The sequence below is a fragment of the Dendropsophus ebraccatus genome, chromosome 7, assembly GCF_027789765.1.
Source record: "Dendropsophus ebraccatus isolate aDenEbr1 chromosome 7, aDenEbr1.pat, whole genome shotgun sequence".
In the NCBI taxonomy this organism is placed as follows: domain Eukaryota; kingdom Metazoa; phylum Chordata; class Amphibia; order Anura; family Hylidae; genus Dendropsophus; species Dendropsophus ebraccatus.
Window position 1 is genome coordinate 60,039,892 of NC_091460.1, and position 12,918 is coordinate 60,052,809.

Genomic DNA, 12,918 nt, shown 5'->3' on the forward strand with positions numbered 1-12,918 from the left:
TTTACATAGCAATTCACTCATACACTTTTTGGTATGGTGGTGCTACCAACTCCCCTTCCTCAAGCACCTTTAATTTTTGTTCCATTACTAATAATCAGAAAAAAGCAGTAATAGGTAGAACCTTAAAACAGGCCTTAGTGGGGAGGATTTGGAATATCCTTTGGGGAAGGAACTCATAGTCCTGAATTTTTTTAAGCTGTCCATACACCTTCAATAACTGTTGGCCAACAATTTTATGTCTGACAGTTATCTCTGTTGCCCTTCCCTAACATAGGAACATTCAGCACAGCCATCTCTATGGGGAGGGAAAGGTTAAGTCACAGCTAGACTTCTCTGGTGGTGGCTTATCTCTCCAAAGACGACATCTCTCAGTGGAGTGTCAGTAAAGCCCCATACATCTCATACTGATGGCCGAGCCCATCATTAAGTGTATGAACTTCACCTCTCATGTCAACGGTAGTGCAAAAGCGAAGGTGTGCACATTATGAATTCCTAATTAGGGATGGTCCGAACCCTCTGAGGTTCGGCATCAGATTCCCGCTGTCTGCCCGCTCCGTGGAGCGGGTGGATACTGCGGGAGGACCGCCTGGAAAACTGGAATACAGCCTATGGCTATGGCTGTATCCCAGTTTTCCAGTCGGTCCTCCCGCTAGATCCGCCCGCTGCACGTAGCGGGCAGACAGCGGGAATCATTACCGAGAGTTCGGGTTCATACGAACCCGAACCGAACTCGGTTCGGACCATCCCTATTCCTAAACATAATAATAGCGACATTATTTTTAATTGTTAGAAGTAAATAGTACAGACTGGAAAAGTGAGATGATCCTTACATGGGCATTGTCATGAAAAAAAAAAATGATATGTCAGAGAAACATCAAGAGTTTTGATCAGGGGAACATTCCGGGAGAAGTCCGCACTTAGCATGCTCTCTTCAGGGCCTGTCTCACGTGATCTAGACGGACTCATATCAGTCTATGGGACCGTCTATGTTTCATAGACACAGAGCAAAAAAAAGCTGCACACAACAGTGTACATTTCTCCCCAGTATCTCTACTGACCCCAACTGATAAAAGCTTTTGACATGTCTCTGTGACACAAACAGAAAAGTGCAACATCAACCTGCAAGTGCAAGGACATACCATATACACTCCCCCATCATATACATAACATAGAGATTTGAAATGTAAAAAATGATTTAAAAATGTTGTTGAAAAAAATGAGGTTCTTAGCAAACTATTGGATGAAATAGACCTCTGTGACATGTCAAAGTTTTTTTTCGGTGACAGACTATGACTAATGAGGTTTCTTAACACTTACTTCCATTTTAAGAAGTTGCTCTGCTTTACTTCTGTTTATACTTTTGTTGTACCATCTGCAAAAAGACAAAAATACATCCCTTTATGATGGAAGCACATGTAGTAGAGTGTCACTATACAAGCTGTTGTCCCATGATCAGCATTGCACATATTAGTAATAGGAGCTAAAAGGTGACTACTGGCAAATTGTTAAAATCAACTAAAACAAGTTCTTCCTTTATTTTTCCTGTTCCTTTTTCAATCCATTCCAGGTAGGGATGGTCCGAACTGAGTTCGGTTCGGGTTCGTACGAACCCGAACCCTCGGTAATGATTCCCGCTGTCTGCCCGCTCCGCGGAGCGGGCGGATCCAGCGGGAGGACCGCCTGGAATACTGGGATATAGCCATAGGCTGTATCCCAGTTTTCCAGGCGTTACTCCCGCTGTATCCGCCCACTCCACGGAGCGGGCAGACAGCGGGAATCTGCTGCCTCGGCAGGTTCGGACCATCCCTAATTCCAGGCTTTGGCTAAAAAAAGCAAAAAAAAACTCCATAATTTTTCCCAAAGAATGTGTGAACACCACGTAACGCTGAGTTCAAAAGAGCACTTTACGCCAGCAGCCACATGAGTCTGCACAATACTTACGGATACTGGTCTAAGTTGTCTTGTTTCTTTTCTGTCACATAGTTGCTAGGGATATACCCTTCATGCCTGAATCAGCAGAAAAACAAAACAATTACGGGAAGTAGTGTTCTACAAAGTCTCAATTTGCATAGATTTCAGCGATTGAAATGATGGGGGAAAAGTAAACATGTTGATCAGTCATATCAAACACAGGTGGTTTATACAGCTACATATTGTTCACAAACTAAATGCATCTCTATTGTATTACAGGAAATAAATTTGCTGTGGAAGCAGTTATAATTTTTTATATGAATAGTATGAATGAGAGAAGTCAGTGAGGAACAGATGGCCATGTCTAATATGAGACAATGGGGAAGTGAAAGCCCTTACACTAAAATTTATATTGTCTGGACAGCAGTGAATATAGTGGTGACATTAGAGACTGAGACTATGAGTACAGTATATGTGTAACCTAAACCAGGGGAGAACAAAATTGCCATGACTGTCACTTCTGCACAATACAGTCAGATATCCACACACTAGAAGTCAATGCACACCTGCTGCAGATTGCATACTTTGCATTGCAAACAGTCCATGACAAATCTCTCTAAAAACTTTCTACACTGGAGATAAAGGCCATATTCAAAGAGAAAAACTAAACCTTTTCAGCCTTTTTTAAGTCCATGGGCCATTTTATGTGGTGTATCCCATTGCATGTATGCCCTCCAGTACACTAGGTCCAGGAAACAGGCCCAATTTTTTGTAATGTGTTTTAAAACAGTCACTTCACTTTTTAAGGCTATATTTCCACGATGTCTTTTTTGCCTTTTCTGCTCCATATTTTTCCAATTATGTATCACTAGTGATCCCCTTTAAGCCACTGCAACAACAACATGCACCACACAGCTGGGAAACCTGCCATTGCTTTAGTGTGCCCAACCTGTATTTCTCACAGAGGCTTCAATGCACAGAATACAATTACATTACTGCTGCTTATCTGTCAAGTTTCTACAAACTATCAAAGATGCATTTTTCATGCTGCACTGTTAAACAGGATTAGACTTGACTATTCCTGCATATAAGGCTATGTTCGCACACTGTTAAAAATGACAGTAATTTTTGTTGGAATTTTATTAGACAGACATGCCTATTGTGTGTGAACATAGCCTAAAACTTTAAGACAAGGATAGGGGACAAGATAAAATAACGTGTCCACTATCCACAGGATGGGGGATAAGTAAGAGATTGCGGGGCCTCCGAACCTCTGTACCCCCCCGGCAATCTTCATATCGGCCTGCAACTCCTTTGTTTTAAATAGAGCCGAAGGTACTAGGGAGCCATTGCAAAGAGCTACTTGGTTCTCTTCGGCAGCTCCATTCATTATCCATGGATGCGGAGATTGCCGGGGGGGTGAGGGTACAGAGGTCAGACCCCCCACGATCTCTCCAAGTCATTTTATTTTGGAATATACATTTAGGCCATGTTCACACATGGGAAACAGACCACTGATCTCAGGGAGACCAGCCAAAGATAACACTGTCAGCTGCTGGTTAAAGCGCTCAATACAGTAAAATCCTAGGTGCATTGTTCCCTGGGAAATACAAATATGCAAGAAAGAGCCCGTGGAGCCTCATTTAAGAGTCTGGAAACATAGGACTAGCCAGATATCCCAAGGGATGGCTCCTGTAGGGAAACCACAAAATCCACCATATTAATTGGCCCTATAAGTCAATGTAATGACAAGGGAAAAACCAAGGCCAGGTATCCATCCACAGACAGCTGTTTCGGGGTTTGCTCCTCATCAGTGTGGAGCAGGATCTCCCGAATCTGATCTGAATTCAACTGCAGTACCGGCCAGGATGATCTTCTCTGACACCGGCCATTTCGTGACCCGGGTCACAAAATGGCTGGTGTCTTACTATGCGGGAACATGGCCATAAACCGCAATGCAATGCTACCTGTGTGTTTTTAATCCTTATATGTGTTCTCTATATAGGAAAAAATGCATACAACAACTGCACCAGTAATACACTGTGCGATCCCAGCATAGTGACATCATATAGATGCCATGTTTCCTTACCCATACTTATTTCTTGCTTTCCACCAGTGCACATCCTTCTTTTCCAAAACCACATATTCTTCCATTGCAACCAAACCAAGGTCATGAGGCTCCACTGGATGGAAATCAAACATAGCAATGACTATTTCCTCTTTGTTTGCAAAACCATCAGATAGATTCTCCTCAGGAAGTTGTGGAAGCGGAGGACTTATCTAAAAAAGAGAAGACATTGAGGGGGGTATGTATCATTCATTTTGTGTTTTTCCGCACAGCATATTTTTTCCCAGCATTTATCAAGCCATACGCGCCATTTTAGAGTTTTTTGCTCAGAGCGGTTGTGGTTTTATGTTAGCTAATTTACAAGCCAGATTTATCATGTGTAATTTTTTTTGTTCTGCTCAAAAATTACTGTGCAGCCGTACTCCAGTCAGACGCTGGCATACTTTGTTAGCCTTTTTTTTGTATAATATTTGTGACGGCCAGAGATGTTTGAGTGCAAAAATTACTGTGCAGATGATTACATATCACCCCTAGTGGTGTGGTTAAACAGGGTGGTAATGGTGCAACACAAAATAAGAGCACTACTGAGTCATGGGCAACAAGAGGCAAGAATGCATGAGTAAGGGCCCTATTCCACAGTAACGATAATCGGCCGGATCGGCCCCATTTGGCCCGATTCGGCCGATTATCGTTCAGTGAAATAGAGAGAACGATCAGCCGATGATCGTGTCATCGGCTGATCGTTCATTTAGGGCCAGACCTAAAATCATTGTTCCCCCACCGCTCATCGCTACAGTTGAACAGCGGTGCGCGGCGGGCGACCGTCGATTTGACAAGCAGGAGCAGCATACATTACCTGTCCAGGCTTCTTCTCCGCGCTGTCTTCATCCCCGGGTCCCGCGCACTCTATCTTGAAAATGGCCGGTCAGCTGACGGAGCGCTCAGCCAATCACAGGCTGGGACCGCCGCGGCCTGTGATTGGCTGATTGTGGCCTGTCAGCTGACCGGCCATTCTGAAGATAGAACGCGCGGGACCCGGGGATTAAGACAGCGCAGAAAAAAAGCCCTGACAGGTAATGTATGATGCAGCAAGGGCTGCAAGCACATCGGTAACGATGTCCTTGCAGACCTCGCTCAACAATCATCGGGCCGTGGAATAGGCCCAGTAAACAATCTAGCAGATCGCCGCTCGTTTACATCGTTGATCGGGCCCTCCTCGGCCCATGGAATAGGACCCTAAGGGAATCTGTTTATAACTCTCCAATAGGCAGCATGAAACATAGACAGGGTTCCTTATTCCAAAAATATATGATTTATTCTAAAAAAAACATACAGTATTTTAGAGAAATCATATCACTGTCCATGAACTGAGCTCTGGGTCATCATGGCGGCTCTTGGCGACCTTGGGTGAAACATTTCTTTCCTAATTACATGTGAGTATATGGACAGCTCTAGCAATTAAAGCTAGCTGGGGAAGAGGCCACTATGGACCAACCAATGATGTTTAGACCCACGGTGAGACTGGGACTTGATGAGACTGGAACTGGCCGCAATACAGATGCAAAAATGCATCCTGTAACATTCTCCTGTGTGGAGACCCTTACTATGTGTTTTTAGGGGCCGTGACCTCACCTAATTTATCTTCTTCAGACATGGGCAACTTGCAGTGTGGGATTGTTATTATTATGCACTTATTTTTTAGTTATTATTATCCACTAATTCCACGGGTGAATATATTCATAGACTTTACACAGAGGTCTGCTGTTTGTCTTACCTCATCTGGTATAGGAGGTGGTGGTTTCCTTGGGACTAGATAATGTAGAACAAATAAATGCAATTACTACACGGCTGGAATAATACATACAAGGTATAATTAACAATGAAGCTTTCAAACCACTTGTCTAAAGGGTCCCTTACACAGGGACCAGATCCACACATCCATTTTAATGTGAATCCACATCAGAATGGGAACAACCAGTGATATCTGCTACTCTGAACAAAGTCTAATCATTGACTCTAAACTAGTCATTGCCAGGGTTTCACTGCCAACATTGTATGGATTTCTTATGTGGTAATATCAAGAGTATACTGAGAATGGAGTAATCAAGAAAAAACCCCCGTGAAGTCACCCTTGAGAAGGTCCTGGTGACGGAACGCGTGGGGTGTTCTGCTCTGACCGTATCTGGGGTGGCAGCCATCACTTTATACTTTGCACTATATCACTTTGTATCATTTGGTTATTTGTATTTAACACCTTACATTTCCTTTGGATATTGGGGTATTAGTACTTATGGCTTGAGTTATATCTGTATTTGGATCACTGCTTTTTTATTTATGCTGCTGCTCCTTGCATTTGCCTATGATAGGTCAGTTTTTACCGTGTTGGATTGGAACCGGTGAATAGTAATCTGTATGTTTTTAAATGGTTTTAAATGTTTGTCCCTTGCATATATGTGAATAAATAATAAAGATTTTATATAATTTTTCTATCATTTGGAGGTGCAGTTTACTTTTTCCAGCCATTTTTGTTGGTAATTTTGTATGTTGTTCAGGTTGTGGAAACTAGCACTCTTTCTATTATTTTTTGTGGTGCCAGCCCAGTTTGTGTATATTGGAAAACCCCCAGTGAAAGGGCATACTGTGAATGGAAATAACTTGTCAATGAGATTGAATGTGAATGTCAAGAATTATTCTCATGAATAGGTGGTGCACAGTCAAGAATACAGTACTAGTGCTTAGCATGTTCCTTAGCACGGATGAGCTAAACGACAGAACAGAACAACAGAACAACACTAGTTCTAGAGCTATTGCGGTCTGAGGGCAACAGAAAGACTCCAGTGGGCAAAACAGCACAAACAAAAGGATCACTGAGCAGTGGGGAAACACTGCCTGGTCAAATGTTGCACCATGCTGATGGGGGTCAGAATTTGGTATACATGATGAACAAATGACCCCTTACCATCATACTGTATATCAACAGTTGAGGCTGGTGCAGACAGCACAATACTGGAATGGAAACCTTTTTTTTGGGGGGGGGGTGCACACCCGGCATACTCAAGAATGGACTTTTGGACAGCAGGGCTTATCTAAGCATCTCGCCGACTAAGTAAATCCACTTCCAGCAGGACAATGCATCATGCTGCAAGGGTTTTTATACTCCTGTATTGGTTCTAGAGACATGATAGAGTTTTCCTTGCTTCCCTGGCCTCCACAAACCCTAGAGCCTATTCATATATCGCATCTGTAAGATGAGGTAGAGCAGGCTCCTCAGAACATGTCAGTACCTCTCTCTTTCGTCTCTATCGTGCGGAAACTGTAGAAAGCGATCCTGTCCACATTGGCCAATATTTCTGCCAAAAGATTTCACCAGGGAGTTCTTGTTTTATGCCAATCTGTGTATCCTTAACAAAAATAGCAGCTTGCATTCTGCTAATAGATGTGTGGCAAAGGGAATGACTTGATTTCTCCCCCTGGTGTATTATTGAATCTTCTTTTCTACTTACACTCATCAAAAAGATTATATTCTTCACATCCTGGAGCCAGCTTTTCTGTTTGCCTGCAGCACTGATACACACCGTCTGCCCAAAACTGAGGATGGTACTTGGAAAATGTCTGGTTGTTGTTCCTTATTGCTAGAAAGAAACCAGGACACATATTTTCAATGGATGGGTATTGAAGGTTTAAAAAGTGAATAATTTCACTCATGTCTCTGAATTTACCATAGGCTAGCCTTTCGATTTATTAGGCTGCCCATACACACAGAAGTAGAACACCAGATTCCATAGTTTTACCAGAATGAGCCTCGTAGCCAAAAACTGCTTGATAAAATAATGTCAATTCCCTGTAAAATCATGAATGCATGAGTGCTATGTGCTACTTTACTATAAATGACATGCCTAAATCTGGACCTTTTTACCTGTCAAACAGTGAAGTGGGGATATTTTCATGACCTAGATGCAGATTTGTTTGCTCATTCTAATAATAAATCTGCCATAAACTATTTCTCTTTTGGATCCCATACTACTTTTTTTGGCGCTGTCACTTGATGAGCAAGTTTTACCACTAAAATGTAATTATTCAAGAAGCAACATTCAGCTGCACATATTTGGTTAGCTGTCTAACTAAGCAGTTAATATTGTCAAAGTAAATGCTACATACTCTACAGCCCCACATACACTCCAATAATAAAGAGAATACTTTAAACTTCACCTTTTTTTAGGCTCTTCACCCATTGGGTCCGACTAATACTTGTAGGTGCGAAGACGTATAACGTGTTTGTATCATAGACCACCTGTGAAATGGAGGAAGGAAATAATATGATGAAGAAATAATACCACACACCAACACCCAGGACTCACTACAGGAAGTCAGCAGTGGCTACAATTCCAGATTTACTAGTATGTATTTTGATAGTATGGTAGACTGGTGCAGTATAATATTGGAAAAATGTAAAATGAATATTTATCCATAAATAATATTCTGTTCATGTCTTATCTTACTAGATCATACATTTCATACAGAATAATTTCTTTACATATGTCTTTCCATATTTACAGAGCTCAAATCCCACGTATAGCTATATATATACAACCAATAAATTCAGGCAGCCACCACTGAACGTATTGTTATATATTGAGTGCAATAATAAAGTATGCCATAGACTGCAGACAGACAAGGTTTTTGCCTTTTGAATCTAGAATTTTGATTTGAAATTAAAATTGCAAATTTTTGATGATGCTTGGAATTTCAAGTAAGGCTGCAAACACACAGGGCGGATCCGCAGCGGATTTCTCGCTGCGAATTTGGCAGGCAGCACACTGATTGGCTAAGCGAGACATCCACCTGGGAACCCCCGAAACAGGCCGGATCGCGGAGCAGGTAATGTATATGCTCTGGCTGGTGGGGGTTTCGGTCTTCATCCCACACAAGTATGGCTTCACATAGACATTACAGGGCAGGCAACCGCAGCGGATTTAGCTGCGAATTCGCAACGAGAAATCTGCTGTGAACCCACCCTGTGTGTTTGCAGCCTAAATGTATTTCTGACTATTATGAGGCTGTGTTCACACATAGTATGGTCAGTCTTTCAACAAAAATTAGGAGTGGATTAAAAACACAGCAGCTGTGAAAATCTTTCCATTATAATTTTGCCTTGTCAGTTCCAATCCTGGTTTTGGTTAAAGATGAGCGAACTTGCCTCATTTCTGGTTCCAATGAACCAGAAATCTCGGCGTCTGACTCCCGCTGTCTGCCAGCTCCGTGCAGCGGGTGGATACAGCGTAAGGAACGCCTGGAAAACTGGGATACAGCCATTGGCATTGGCTGTATCCCAGTTTTCTATGCGTTCCTTACGCTGTATCCACCCGCTGCACGGAGCGGGCAGACAGCGGGAGTCAGACGCCGAGATTTCTGGTTCATACGAACCAGAAATCCGGCAAGTTCGCTCATCTCTAGTTTTGGTTACAAATACTGACCATAATTCCATGTGTGAACATAGCCTAAAGATAACCTATTAGGGGTATTCTCACTTCAGCACGTCATCCTTTGTACAGAGGATAGGGGATAACTGGCAGAAATTGCTGCTGCTATGGTTCATACCTAATACAACATGTTATATAGGCCAAACAAATTATATATGTAACATTTTAATTTATATTTTATTGTTAATATTATCTTTTTTAGGTCTGTATGTGTTTCAATTTGCGATTGCATGAAAAGCCTTTATTTGCTGGCAGGAACGATTAACATTCCTTGTGTGTAGGTGCAGCAGTACTTTGCTCCATGATGAAAGAGCTTGGTAATAAGTGAACACATACCTGGAATGCATATTTATTCTGACATGGAATTTGATCTATGTCACACTTTACAACTTCTACACACTTTATTTTTGCAATGTCCACTGATCCTTTTTTGTTTCTTTTCTGCAAAAAAAGTTAAATCAGGGACATAGTAAAATGTTGTCAATAACCAAACCAGCCAAGACGTACTGTAAGTCAAAAGACCAATGTAAGAAAAAAGCCATGGAGTTTCATGCATCTACTGATTAAAAGACTATCTGTAGTAGGACAAAGGACCATCCTGTAGCCAAAGAACACTTTGGGCGACATGTATCATCCGGCGTACGGATGATTTTCGGCGGAAAGTGCCAATTTGCATGTTTTTTTATTCGCAAATGGCCGATTTGCGAATAAAATATTCGCATATCGGCACTTCACGCCGAGTACGCCGGGGGGGGGGGGGCGGGGAGGGGGTGTGGAGGGGGCGTTACGGGGGGCGCAGACTCGTTATTTATAATTTTTTCAGCGCAAAGATACGCCGAAAACCTACTCCACCTTTCAGGTGGTGTAGGTTTTCGGCTGTGCGCACAGACGCACACGGGATTTATGTAGAGGCGGTCCGCCGGAGATGCGGGGACATTTATAAGTCCGGCATAAAATACGCATAAAATTCATAAATGTCCCCCTTTGAATATCAGTATCTGAAGATGTACAGTAAATCCCTTAACATTTAGTGTATGTTCACACAACGTTTTTTGGGATTAAAATATGGCTGTATTTTGATCATTATGGCTGTAAGTAATTATTGTATGAGCGTAATGATCAAAATATGGACGTATTTTCTACTCAAAAAACTTAGCAGTAGGTTACGTGTGATGTGATGTTAGCTTGTATGTATCCAATGAAGAAGGTGCAGCAGATACATGCATACCCAGCTGTATCAACACTTTCTTTTCGCACTGTGGAAACCATCAACTTATCTGGTAAGATTTGGGTAAACGGGTATAAAATGGAAAAAAATTGTACTGTATATCCTACTAGTACAAACTGTTCTGCCTGTATAGACCTTGAGCAGTTGTGCAAAATCTTTATGGTTTACATTGCAGGAAACTAGGAGCTGTCAAGACCTAAGGCTTGATGTGAGGCCTAGTAGTAAAATTGGGGTGAATCTAGGACTAACCTGGAAAGTTGCATCCCTTAGGGAAATGGGCTAGACTTTGCAGGGGTTGGTTTTCACCCAGAGAGAGGTGGACCTGGGATACTCCTCAGAGCTCACTTAATATTGCTGCTGCATGTGGAAGCTTTATGTGATCAAATTTTTACAGTCTCACATGTGACCAATACACATGTTAATCCTTGCCCTGACAATTTACATAAGTGTATACTGTTTAGCAGTGTGACAAGTAAAACATCAGGACCAGTCGCGGAATATAATATGGGCGGTTTGGGGCCCGAGGCTCCAGGGGGGCCTACGCCACGCCACCCACATTATAATCCGCCACGGCTGATGCGCGGCTGCCGGGGGTGTCCCATCCTATCCCCGGCAGCGCGCGCATCAGAGAGCTCCCTGTGACTTCCGGCACACGGGGAGCTCTCTGATGCGGGCGCTGCCGGGGATAGGACGGGACATCCCCGGCAGCCGCACATCAGCCGGAGGCTGCAGAAGGAGAGAGGCTCGACGGGGGAATGGACGGCAGGTGAGTTGTGTTGTTTTTTTTGTGTTATCTGCAGGGGGGGGGGAGAAGGGGACCATCTATAAGGGGGGAAAGAGGGACCAGCTATAAGGGGGGGGGGGACCAGCTATAAGGGGGGGGGGAAGGGGGACCAGCAATAAGGGGGGGAGGGGGACCAGCTATAAGGGGGGAAGAGGGGGACCATCTATAAGGGGGGGAAGAGGGGGACCATCTATAAGGGGGGGAAGAGGGGGACCATCTATAAGGGGGGGGGGTAGAGGGGGACAGAGGGTGACCATCTATAAGGGGGGGAAGAGGGGGACCATCTATAAGGGAGGGGGACCATCTTTTATAGGATTAGCACCCTCCTTTCCTGACATCCTCTGTGCTGCTGTGACCTCCCCTATAAGATCAGCCCCCTCCTCTCCTGACATCCTCTGTGCTGCTGTGACCTCCCCTATAAGATCAGCACCCTCCTCTCCTGACATCCTCTGTGCTGCTGTGACCTCCCCTATAAGATCAGCACCCTCCTCTCCTGACATCCTCTGTGCTGCTGTGACCTCCCCTATAAGATCAGCCCCCTCCTCTCCTGACATCCTCCTTGCTGCTGTGAGCTCCCCTATAAGATCAGCACCCTGCTCTCCTGACATCCTCTGTGCTGCTGTGAACTCCCCTATAAGATCAGCACCCTCCTCTCCTGACATCCTCTGTGCTGCTGTGACCTCCCCTATAAGATAAACCCCCTACCTCTCCTGACATCCTCTGTGCTGCTGGGACGCTGGGACCTCCCCTATAAGATCTGCACTCTCCTCTACTGACATCCTCTGTGCTGCTGTCACCTAATCAGCACCCTCCTCTCCTGACATCCTGTGCTGCTGTGACCTCCCCTATAAAATCAGCACCCTCCTCTCCTGACATCCTCTGTGCAGCAACGGACCAAACATTATGTTTATTGGGGCCAGCAGGGAGGGGGGGGGGGGCAGTAGTGGATTATAATGTAAGCGGATTGACCGGGGGGGGGGGGGGGGGGGCTAGGTTGGGTGGACAGCCCGGGGCCCAAGGTACATTTAATCCACCACTGATCAGGACATATAGGAAACATACAATACCTAAACACAGTTTCAAGGTCTTTAAAGATATTTCCTTGTTCATATGACAACTCTAGGCTGGGATATGGGTACTGAGATACTGCAAAAGCTTTTATTTGTAATGTAGGAGTAGCCCTGGAATTGCAAACACCCCTCAACTGCAGCAATGCTATAAGATGTAGCTGCAGACTAGGGACATAGCTCACCCATTGTCAAAAGACAGTAGGCAGCCAGTAAGGTGTTCCTCTGTTATTCCACTGAGAATTGTGTGAAACGAATGAACACCAGACTTCCGAGTCCTAAGAAAATATGCATTGTTATGGACTGCACAATATTTCCTTCAGTCTGGGGCACTGCTGTATTCTCTGTTTATTCTTTAGCTCCCTTTTAAAGAGGTAGTG

The 12,918-nt window shown here is 43.9% G+C and overlaps 1 protein-coding gene across 4 annotated transcripts in view; it reads right to left on the minus strand.

Annotated features, from left to right (window-relative positions):
• Positions 1-12,918, minus strand: part of TEC (tec protein tyrosine kinase) — a 78,325-nt gene that overhangs the window by 17,697 nt on the left and 47,710 nt on the right. For all 4 annotated transcript variants that reach the window (XM_069977595.1, XM_069977594.1, XM_069977597.1 and 1 more), the window contains 7 exons: positions 9,796-9,900; positions 8,189-8,270; positions 7,483-7,611; positions 5,754-5,788; positions 4,001-4,191; positions 1,942-2,007; positions 1,318-1,372 (listed from right to left, as the gene is read on the minus strand). In XM_069977595.1, coding sequence (XP_069833696.1) covers positions 1,318-1,372; positions 1,942-2,007; positions 4,001-4,191; positions 5,754-5,788; positions 7,483-7,611; positions 8,189-8,270; positions 9,796-9,900 — 663 coding nt within the window. The remainder of the gene's footprint in view (positions 1-1,317; positions 1,373-1,941; positions 2,008-4,000; positions 4,192-5,753; positions 5,789-7,482; positions 7,612-8,188; positions 8,271-9,795; positions 9,901-12,918) is intronic.